Source organism: Tremella mesenterica, assembly GCF_000271645.1.
Source record: "Tremella mesenterica DSM 1558 unplaced genomic scaffold TREMEscaffold_9, whole genome shotgun sequence".
Taxonomy (NCBI): Eukaryota; Fungi; Basidiomycota; class Tremellomycetes; order Tremellales; family Tremellaceae; genus Tremella; species Tremella mesenterica.
The window spans coordinates 661,264-672,581 of NW_006711233.1; the positions used below are offsets into that span (position 1 = coordinate 661,264).

The following is an 11,318-nucleotide window of genomic DNA, read 5'->3' on the forward strand; positions in this document are numbered from 1 at the left end:
TACTTCACTGCAGCTCAGAGAAGATGTCCGTACTGTCTTCCCAAAGTCCCAAATCGGCTCACTATAACCAAGCTCTCACCAGCGCACTCCTCTCTGGAGCATGGAGTGACTCAAAACCTGGGTCTACTCCCAATGGCACAGAGCTCACTTGGGCAGAGCTGGTTAGAAAGTGGGGAAAACATACAGGTGGTAGTGAGTGGATCTATCATCTTGAGGAATGTTGCAAGTTGACCTAGTTCAGATACAACTTTGGTCAACCATCTACGAGACATTTCTCTCCTCTACTTATCATCCGCATCCCACTCCTCGTCCTCAGGTCACGTCACCGCTAACTCCTCTCTTCCACCTGCCCAGTCTTTATCTGTGCCCGATACGAACGGCTCGCCTCAATCTTCTGCCGACGCAGCTTCGAATAGGACTGCGGCGTCTCATTCGTCGTCCTTCATACACGTGCCATTACCCGGCCGAAGACCTAAAACATCGTTGGATGGGACCGTCAGTCAGATTATCCCATCAACTTCGGGAAGTACTATACGACCGCAAAATGTCACTCGGGCTGCGTATTTAAGCACTCGAGATCTGGACGGGGATGACGATGGCGCCACGGAAGCTTGGGCGGAAGGGTCGAAATGGTGGAGAGGTGTTGCGCTGGAAGAGGTGGATGATGCTAGAGACGGAATGAAGAGCGTGGAGGGACTGATGGCCAGTGGAACCCTGAAGCTTGAAGAGACGCAGGTATGTTTCAAACCCGTATGGTGATTTAATACTGATAACACAGTCCGCGCGATTGACCCATCTGTACCACCTCCACGCCCTCGGGCTACATACTGAGGTTATCCGACTGGGCCGGCAAATGGACTGGGAAAATCCACAAACAGGTTCTGTAGAAGGTGATGCTTCAGTGTTGGAACGATTAAGGGCCAGAACCCTCTTTGGTGAGCTGCTATTACGTCCGTCAACATCTGCTGACGGTGACAGGTATGAGTGCTGAACTCATTCCGGAGCCTGATTATGACCTCGCTTTTGAATCCTATCTATCTGTCATCCCTCTCTTGAAGCTCTTCAAACAGTACAACCCCCCTTTCCCTACTTACTTGTCTACACCCAAAACCCAAAACACCGCACTACCTTTTGACCGCTATCGCGAAGTATTTCGCTTCATCTCTACTGCCCTCACCCGCGCCGCTATCATTACCTCGCGTGCCAATCGTCCCATCATCAACATCCTCCGTATCGTCCGCACATATCACGCCCTTAGCTCATCATGGCCTCCTGCATTCCGGCCAGTTCAGCGACAACGAATGCTTCTTCTTTATCTCAGAGCTCTTCATGCCGGATATCCTCCATCAGGTGTACCATGCGATCATCCGTACCTCTTGACAGAAGGGGCGTCTCCTCTACCTGCCCGTATGGTATGGCGCAAAGAGGTCATCGAAGCAATGCGCACTGGTCGACAACTATTAGCAACCACCACCACATTTCCACGAGCTGGTTCCGTCAACGCTCCTGTCACAGCTTTCACCGACCTATGTGTAGCACTGTACGACACGTGTCCCTTGCTGGTGAAGGAAGTTCTGGGTGTCCTATGGTGGTCTATGACCTACACTTTCCAATCCCAATCCGTTCTTCGTCATCTAACCCGTCTTCTGGCGGCCTCGGGAGATGCGACCGATGCACGGAGAACATTCGAATTGTATGTCGGTCTTGTGCTGAAATCCCGTCAGACGGCACAACCAGAAGTTTCACTCCAGCTCAAGCGTCGCCCCACAGAGGATATGCCAGCAAGTCCTTCTGATATTGCGCTTCAGGCTGGACAGGCAGCAGATGGGGATGGACCCATGAGTGAAGAGAGGAAGAACCAAACGGCCGAAGCGGAATCGGACGGTGATGAGGATTTCGTGGAGGCTCTCTTAGTCGGTGCACGCGTTTTGTTGAAAGACCTGGGAGACGCGGAGGAAGCCTGGCGCTACGTGAATCTGGCGGGAGATGTGGTGATTAACGGTGATAAGCAAGGGCAAGGGTGCAGGGGTAATTTGAAGGCCGAGGTTGAAGAGTGTAAGGGCATTGTGAGGATGGCCATGGCCATGCAAGGTGCGTCTGACGGCTTAGTCCCTATCTCATTTTTATCGTGTTCGATATGGCCTTGATTGCAATATATCTGGAACGTACAACTGATATCATACAGGTGCTGATCCTACAACACGGCCCACCTACCAAGCTCAAGCCATCAACCATCTTACCGCTGCTACATCTCTCAACCCTAAATCAGCCTCTGTATTCTATCACCTTGCATATTGTCAAGCAGAGTCCCGGTCTATCAACTCCGCCACGGAATCTGTGGGACAAGCCCTGGAACTTGACCCGCGAAATCTCCAAGCTTGGCATCTTCTTGCCCTACTTCTCACCGCCGCTGCTGATTGGTCCGGAGCTATGAAAGCTTGCGAAGCTGGTGTGACAGTTTGGGAAGATGATGAAGCATCTTCCAATCAAGATGATCTCCTTGATCCTACTGGCCCCCCTGGAAACCCAGATGACGGAGATCCGATGATCGAATCCAAAGATTTCGCCGTCACCCCTGCCGTTTCTTCACCTTTGACATCTTCCTCTGCAATCCTTCTCTCCACCTCTGGAACACTCCGACCTCCTGATCGTAGGTTCAAACCCCCCGTACCCAGATGGAAGAAACTCGACAATGTAATACGTCTCAGAATGACTCTCAACATCATCGTGGAAAAGATGCAAGGACCCGAAGTGGCCATGTTGAAACATCAAGAGCTCTTCGCCTTTTTCTCTTTGCGTAGTGGACGTCATCGTCAGAACTTCGGTTATCAGCGAAACGGGCTTCAGAACGTCAATTCCGCTACCAGCGTTAGAGATTTAGGGGGATCTTACGTATCTATAAAATTCCCCACTCAACCATCGACACTTGTTTCTAGTCCCACCTCTGCCCAATATCCAGTGGTCGAGGGACCCGGTGTGGCGGTCATTCCACCTTCTCCTGCGGATGAAGATCAAGGTAGACTATCGAATGAAGTCGGAGAAGCTCCAGCGTTGATGGTGTCGTCAGCTCATACTTCACCTGGAGACTCCACTACAAACTCGGAGAATGATGCTGATGAAGGGGGCACCTTGAGGATAGGTGAGAAGAAAAGTGGACGAAAGAGTTTCACGGGGTCGAGAAGATTATTACCGAAACATCTTCATGTGCCGAATACTAACAGGAACAGTAGTATCAGGAGGGTTCATACCGTGCCGGATGGTGAGCATCATGGCCTCGTTATTCCTTAGCCGTCCTCTTCCCTCTCTTCCGGTCCCATTTTATCCTACAGTATCAACTCACTCAAGTAGAGTTGAGCCCACTTTTCTGACTTACTCTCTGATCACGTTCGAGTGGTTGTTACTTGCCACATCAGGTGCTGACCGACCAGATACCGACATTCAAAGATCCCGAATCTCATCCGTCTCATCTATTGCCCTTTCTCTCGCACCCACAGCGGTTCATTCTCATTACCGAAACCGACCCTCTCCTTCCCGCCCATCCCCTCCTCCTCTCCCCTCCTCTAATCCCGCTCAATCTGACAATCTCACACCACTAGAATCCCGCGTCTTGTCCAATCTATGGCTCATGTCCGCTTCTACTTTCCGCCGTTGGGGAAAATCAGAACAAGCTTTGGTATCTATACAAGAGGCCGAATCCCTCGATCCTGAGAACCCAGACGTTTGGGTCCAATTAGGAACCCACCATGTCGTTTTGAACAACTTCGAAGCGGCTTTACCCGCATACACCAAATCCATCCTTTTGAGACCGGACCATCCCGCTGGGATAGTAGTCTTGGCCAAATTGTATCTGTCAACTGGACAGGTAGATCTTGCTCATACATTGTTAAATCAATTGACACAAGATACGGGGTGGGACGTTCCGGAAGCTTGGTTTTATCTAGGGAAAGTGTGTGAAGCTCAAGGAAGGATGGGAAGGAGTAAGGAATGTTTGGTCTATGCCTTGGGGTTAGAGGAGAGTAGACCTTGTAGGAGATGGAGAGATTCGGTGGATAGGTGGTTATAATGGGCATAATGGTCTCCTCGTTACCTGGAACTCATCCGAGATACAAGTTCGGGCGGTTTTCTTCTCCGATTACGGGCATGGGTCGGAGATGATGGAAGGGAGAAGAAGTACGAGTAGGGTTTTATGATAAAATGTAATCGCATATTAGCATCATAGTCGTTATAGATGTTCAAGATGTAACGCCTTATGGATTGAAATGATAAGTGTATGTTGTGGTCAATTAGTACAGTAAGGACTATCCTGTGTCACCACCTCCACAAGATTCGCCAGGTATGACCGGACGGAATAATGGGGATGACGAATGGAAGGAGGGAGGGAAGGGAGGAACTTGTCTCTTGGAGAGATAAGTTTGACCGCACGGTACCTCAACCCGTAGTCAAGATCCATCCCCAAAAGCAGTGCGGACGGTTCGGAACTTGCGTCCCCGATCCAATCGGCCGAGACTAGCACCGACATGACGACATGACGACATCATAAGTCCACTCGAAAATCGTACTTGAATGGAAGGGGAAATTCGAATGGAAACTTCTGCGCACGGTCCGTTTATCGTTTGGTTTATACTTCTTCACCTTTCTTTTCAAGGCGGTGAAAATGGCCCAATATCACTTTTCCCTCACGTACGACTATCTCGTCGTGACGACTTCCCCGACTCAATCGGTCGAGAAGAGCCACGACGTCATGGCTCCACTCAAGCATCATAGTTGGTTTGAAAGGAGAGGTACTGGTTAGAAGTCCTATCCTCAATCCTTTTTTCATCTAGTCGAATTCAACCATGATGCCTGTGCAAGCTGTGCAGGGGTGATTTTCTTTCCCACAGGTCTCAGGGTATAAATATATGACTTGAGGAATCCCTAAGAAGCATTGTCAACAAATTTATCATCCACTTCACCACTTATGGAACCCCGCGATACGGCTAGCTGCTATTCTGACGGTGTCATACGTAAAGATACCAAGTCCGAAGTGGGTCAACTCGTCACTATCCTTTTTGATCTTACCCTTGAGCCTGATGACACGGCTCCTATTGACCCGCTCGTCAGCTCAGATCTTCCAGTATTCATGTCTCTCGAAGATCTCAAGCCAATCAGAGACAACTTGAACAATACTCGCACAAGAAGACGCTCATCTATGGAGGTTGAGACCCAGGAAGAGTCCGGACTCGAAGACCTTGAGATTGCTATTGAGTCGCCAGAGAGCAACGAAAGAAGTGATGAGCTACCAAAGACACGAATTGTGTTTGGTAGCATAGCTCACTTTCAGTCAGAGTCTGCTACAGTGCCAGTCCGCAACCAGATGGCACACATAGAAGAGCAGATATCACTGCTTCTTCCGCCTGATCATAACGGTTGGCCGGGAGCTGCAAGCTTAGGACTGCAGCTATTTGATGATTATTGGGAGTCCCTGCCCCCGGCTAAGAGGAGCATCTTGACGTTACTGCTTAAGGGACAGGATACCAAAGATAAATACACTCCCGATGAAGTCTCTGACGTGCAATCTGATTATGAGGACGTTGTCTTATTGGTGTCACGGCCGTCGAACAACTATTTCTTAATAGACCGACGGTCGACGAACCTCGGCTAACTTCACGCTCTGAGTCGATGTCTCACCCAACCAGGAGGGCGCAGACGTCGAAAGGGGTGTAACTACGGCGTACTTCGGCGTAGTTACTCTAACTAGGGTTTTGTTCTACTGATGGCGATGTATCTTGATTTATAGCTATCTCTATCTGTCTTTCACTACTGACAACAATCAAGGATCGCTGAAGAACTTCAGCGATCTTCTCAGCTAATATTATCTACTCCTCCTAGACGTTCATCCAACCCTCTCGCGCTTTGACGTACTTCAACGCACTTCGTCCAACTTCCCCGAGCCCTCGGCCATCCTCTTCCTCCTTCGACTAACTCCGCCTAACATCGCCGCACTTCTGCTCCCATTGTCCCTACTTAGCCTAACTCCGCCTAACATCGCCGCACTTCTGCTCCCATTGTCCCTACTTAGCCTAACCCCGTCTAACTTCGCCGTACTTCTGCTCCCATTGTTCCTACTTAGCCTAACCCCGTCTAACTTCGCCGTACTTCTGCTCCCATTGTCCCTACTTAGCCTAACTCCGTCTAACTTCGCCGTACTTGGTGTCAGAAGTCCTGAGTTACGTGTAGAGTAAAGAGGTTAAGGCGTGATGGGGTTTTGATGGCCAAAGGAGGGTCATTGTTGGTGGAGTAATCGAGGTGTCACGACGTAGTTCGTGACAGTCGCCCCCTTCTTTAGCCGCGAACGTCCTCGTGAGCGATTACACCTCTGTCGTGGCAAGAGAACTTAGCAGCGTAGTACCCCATTCTCTCCCTCCCCATGACCATCCTCCACTCTTCTGCTCTTTGCGCCGCACTTCGTAGTTGGGCCTCCTTTCACTCCAGAACCCGACAATGAGACTCCCCTAACTTCGTCGAGGTTTGCCGTAAGAAGCCCTGTGTCTTTTGTAGGTGAGACACGCTTCCTGAATGGCAGCCGAACAACACCGTTGTTTGTCGAAGTAACCCTCGCTTATATTGAGATGAGACACTATAGCGTGGGAATTTTGATCGTCCCTGCGATGCCTTTTGTTGATGAAACGCGAAGTTTGCTGCATGTTGACGACGAGGGGTTAGGTTTGATTATACTAAATACTGAGCAGTTCGTCGAGCTTCTCTCTTTTTCCCATCTGCTTTCAAAACTTTCTATCTCTCTTACCTAGAAAACAGATTTGTTACCTTGAATCATCGCCTCGAGTTTTATTCTCATTTAAATATCTTAACGTCATGGCCCCTTCTACTCCTACACCCAGCCCTTTCGCCGCCATGAGGAACTTTGGTGGTATGGTGTCATCTGCTCGTGAGTTTTCATCGATACTCACCCTACCTCGCCGAACTTGGCTGATGTTCAGTTTCTTTCGGCGACAGATCTCGCCAAGTCTCCTCCCTCGGCCTCGGCACTCTCTCTCTGGGGGAGCCGTCTGGCGCTGCCCCGCCCCCTCGCTCCGCCTCTCCCTCCGCTGGTTCTCCCTTCCCCGTGTCTGGTTCTCCCGTCCCCGTAACGGGTTCTCCTGGAGGGCCTCCTCCTGCCGCCACTCCTCGCCGTAGGACGCCCGCCTTTCGTCCTGGTGAGTCTCCGTCCTCCTCCGACCAGGGCTCGCTCAGTGGGGGCTCGGAGTCGGGTGATCGACCCGACACCGAAGAAAGTGAGGATGATGATGATGGGGAGGGTAGGATCGATAGTGAGGGTGAAAGCGAGTTAGAAGAATACCCGGATGATGATGTGGAGGTGATTAGTGTAGAGGACAACAACGTAGATAGTCCTGAGCGTGAGTTCTTCGTCCAACCTCTCACACCTTCGCCGAACTTGGCCTTGTTTATCTGTTCTTTAGCTCTCCAAGACATTGCTAACTCGCAGCCGCTCCTGCCCCTCCCCCTGCTCAAATTGTGGGCCAGAAACGACGCCGTTCCCTCTCCTCTTCTTCTTCTTCCTCTTCTTCTTCTTCCTCTTCTTCTTCCTCTTCCGGGGTTCTCCCCCCCCCCAACGCCATCGCTCGCTGCCGCCGCCCCCGTCGCTGCTCCCCCCCCTTCTCCCAGAGGGGAGCCTTCGCCCAAACGGGTGAAGAGATCACTGCGGGAAGAAGAGTACTTGTGGGAGAAGATGAAGTCCGAGCCTGGTCGTTGGATCGCGGTTGGTGTTGACGAAGCGTGTGATCGTTGCCGGTGAGTCCACCTATTCGTACTACGCCGAAGTTACTCCTGCTAATTAGTAGACGTGAGATTATCACGTATAATCGTCCAAACTGGCCCTGCCTCAAGGCAGTCAGGCCACACAACAAGGCCCTCCGTTGTGCTTCATGCACGTCTGGCCCCTGCTCCTTCTGTCCCGTTTCCTCTGCCCGGGACATCCCGCCCCGTCCCTTCGACGCTTCTCCTCTCCCCCCTCCCCAGACTCCAGCGTCTGTCCCCCGTTCGCGGGTACCGTCTTCGTCTCTCCGGTCGGTTCGCCGACCTTCGCCGTCCTCCCGCTCGTCGCCTCCCTCGCCCTCGCCCTTTGTTCCTGTGGCCGGCCCGTCGCGTCTCCCGGCTGCTCCTCCTTCGTCCTCCCGTCGTCCTTCGACCTCTCGGCCCTCGGCCTCTGGTCCTTCGGCCTCTCGTCCTTCGGCGCCACGTCCGTCCTCTCCAGTGGTAGCTTCTCCTCCGGCTCACAGCACCCGAAGTCGGCGTCCTTCTGTTCCTCCGGCCACTTCGGCGGCCCCTCCCGTCACCCCTCCCTCTGCTTCCCAGAAGACACCGAAGTCTTCTTTAAAGAAATCAAAAGGGAAATCTAAAGAGAAGGAGGTTGCCTTCAATGATGGTGATGTGGAAGGTGAAGATACTCAGCGTGCTGGTCCCTCTGCTCCCCGGTTGTCCCTCGTCCACCCTCGTATCTCCCTGGACGTCCGTATTCCTGAGGACGAAAAGGAATTCGCCACTTATCGTTCTCTCGTCCTCGGTCTCACTACTCAGCTCGAGGCCGCCCGAAATGACACATCTCTCCTGCTTGACTTCTCTTCTCGTCAAGCTAACGCTTTAAACAATCTCACTGCGGCGTTAGTAGATGTAGTCAACACTGGGGCTCTGGACGACGGAGCAAGGACGAGGTTAGCGGACGTCTCTCGCCGAAGCCTTACTGAGATAGCCGATGTTCGCCGAAGACTGTTCGACACCCCCTTCCTAGTCACTCCTATGGCGTATGAGCCACCACCGTCCCTTGACTGGTTAGGTCGCCGTAGTAGTTCTCGTGTCCCAGCTTCCGCCCAGACTGCTCTCGACCTCCTCAGTCTTCCCTTCGAGTGTCTACGGACCATACGTTCTCTGTGGAGGACTCCGAGCATGCAAGCTGCTCGAGATGTCCAGGACTTCGGTGACTTCTTCGGGGCTATGAATCGGGCATGGAATGCTTCTCTCTCTACTGCGTTCCCGTCTGAGACTCTCGATCTACCTTCGGTCATCGGTAGCCTCCACACCAATCCCGCGGGACCGAGTAGATCGAAGGAGAAAGGAAAAGGAAAAGGTAAGGGTAAGAGTAAGGACAAGTGAGCGGTACGTAGCTGTAATCCTATGTTGTATGCAGTACGTTCTATCTCCTAGCCCTTCGCAGTCGCCCTTCCTTCGGCTTAGTAGGGTGAAGTTCGTGGAACTTCGCCAATATGTCGTCAGCTCCATCGACGTTCTCCACTGGTTCCCATGATACTGAGTCGTCTGTTCCTTCGTAACCTAACCACTCCACCAAGTACTCTAACTTTCCTGATCTCTTATTTACTCTAGAGTCTACAATGTCTTTTACCTCCCACGATTCCCCTACATTATCTACCTCTACTGGGCCAGGTGGTTCAGCTTGCTGACCAGGGAATACTGGAGGATGATAAGGACGGAGCAAGGAGACATGGAATACGTCATGGATACCTGCCATCGTTCCTGGTAGTTCCAATTTACAAGCATGAGAACCCACCTGCCGTACTACTTTGTACGGCCCACTTTGCTTAACATCTAACTTCTTCATTGGTCTCTTCGTCTTAATATTCTCTAACGACAGCATGACTAGGTCACCTTCCACGAAGTTCGGCGTAGTCCGATGTTTCCTGTTGTATCCTTCGGCGTACTTCTCGTTAGCTCTCTCGATTCCCTCAATACATTCTTTGTGTATTTCGGTTAAGTCTTTTACCACTACTGTAGCAGCAGGTACCTCAACCTCACTGGTCTTAATCTCTTCAGCCCACCGAGGGTGGTACCCATAGTTCGCATAAAACGGTGTCTTGTTTATCGCAGAATGGTGGGTGTTGTTATAAGCGAAGCTCGCTCGAGCAAGCAGCTTTGACCAGTCGTTTTGCTGATAAGAAGTGAAGATTCTAAGGTATAGTTCGAGGGATTGATTTGTTCGTTCGGTCTGTCCATGTCACGGCCGTCGAACAACTATTTCTTAATAGACCGACGGTCGACGAACCTCGGCTAACTTCACGGTCTGAGTTGATGTCTCACCCAACCAGGAGGGCGCAGACGTCGAAAGGGGTGTAACTACGGCGTACTTCGGCGTAGTTACTCTAACTAGGGTTTTGTTCTACTGATCGCGATGTATCTTGATTTATAGCTATCTCTATCTGTCTTTCACTACTGACAACAATCAAGGATCGCTGAAGAACTTCAGCGATCTTCTCAGCTAATATTATCTACTCCTCCTAGACGTTCATCCAACCCTCTCGCGCTTTGACGTACTTCAACGCACTTCGTCCAACTTCCCCGAGCCCTCGGCCATCCTCTTCCTCCTTCGACTAACTCCGCCTAACATCGCCGCACTTCTGCTCCCATTGTCCCTACTTAGCCTAACCCCGCCTAACATCGCCGCACTTCTGCTCCCATTGTCCCTACTTAGCCTAACCCCGCCTAACATCGCCGCACTTCTGCTCCCATTGTCCCTACTTAGCCTAACCCCGTCTAACTTCGCCGTACTTCTGCTCCCATTGTCCCTACTTAGCCTAACTCCGTCTAACTTCGCCGTACTTGGTGTCAGAAGTCCTGAGTTACGTGTAGAGTAAAGAGGTTAAGGCGTGATGGGGTTTTGATGGCCAAAGGAGGGTCATTGTTGGTGGAGTAATCGAGGTGTCACGACGTAGTTCGTGACAGTTGTCACGACGTAGTTCGTGACAGTCGCCCCCTTCTTTAGCCGCGAACGTCCTCGTGAGCGATTACACCTCTGTCGTGCCCCATTCTCTCCCTCCCCATGACCATCCTCCACTCTTCTGCTCTTTGCGCCGCACTTCGTAGTTGGGCCTCACTTCGTAGTTGGGCCTCCTTTCACTCCAGAACCCGACAATGAGACTCCCCTAACTTCGTCGAGGTTTGCCGTAAGAAGCCCTGTGTCTTTTGTAGGTGAGACACGCTTCCTGAATGGCAGCCGAACAACACCGTTGTTTGTCGAAGTAACCCTCGCTTATATTGAGATGAGACACTATAGCGTGGGAATTTTGATCGTCCCTGCGATGCCTTTTGTTGATGAAACGCGAAGTTTGCTGCATGTTGACGACGAGGGGTTAGGTTTGATTATACTAAATACTGAGCAGTTCGTCGACCTTCTCTCTTTTTCCCATCTGCTTTCAAAACTTTCTATCTCTCTTACCTAGAAAACAGATTTGTTACCTTGAATCATCGCCTCGAGTTTTATTCTCATTTAAATATCTTAACGTCATGGCCCCTTCTACTCCTACATCTAACCC

The 11,318-nt window shown here is 51.3% G+C and overlaps 3 protein-coding genes across 3 annotated transcripts; all 3 read left to right on the plus strand.

Moving 5' to 3' along the window:
* Positions 1 to 23: 23 nt before the first annotated feature.
* TREMEDRAFT_44986 (uncharacterized protein) lies at positions 24 to 4,257 on the plus strand (the record flags this gene model as incomplete). Its single annotated transcript, XM_007006024.1, has 7 exons — positions 24 to 192; positions 242 to 735; positions 779 to 935; positions 979 to 1,350; positions 1,387 to 2,091; positions 2,219 to 3,173; positions 3,349 to 4,257. The coding sequence occupies 7 exons, from the start codon at positions 24 to 26 to the stop codon at positions 4,061 to 4,063; spliced, it is 3,567 nt and encodes a 1,188-aa protein (XP_007006086.1). The 3' UTR covers positions 4,064 to 4,257.
* Positions 4,258 to 4,957: 700 nt separating this feature from the next.
* On the plus strand, positions 4,958 to 5,641 carry TREMEDRAFT_63894 (uncharacterized protein; the record flags this gene model as incomplete). The annotated part of the gene is made up of 1 exon (XM_007006131.1): positions 4,958 to 5,641. The coding sequence occupies one exon, from the start codon at positions 4,958 to 4,960 to the stop codon at positions 5,639 to 5,641; it is 684 nt and encodes a 227-aa protein (XP_007006193.1).
* Positions 5,642 to 6,852: 1,211 nt separating this feature from the next.
* TREMEDRAFT_63895 (uncharacterized protein) lies at positions 6,853 to 9,298 on the plus strand (the record flags this gene model as incomplete). Its single annotated transcript, XM_007006132.1, has 6 exons — positions 6,853 to 6,925; positions 6,978 to 7,394; positions 7,484 to 7,512; positions 7,727 to 7,788; positions 7,839 to 9,143; positions 9,199 to 9,298. 6 exons carry the CDS (start codon positions 6,853 to 6,855, stop codon positions 9,296 to 9,298), a joined length of 1,986 nt encoding a protein of 661 aa, XP_007006194.1.
* Positions 9,299 to 11,318: the final 2,020 nt, after the last annotated feature.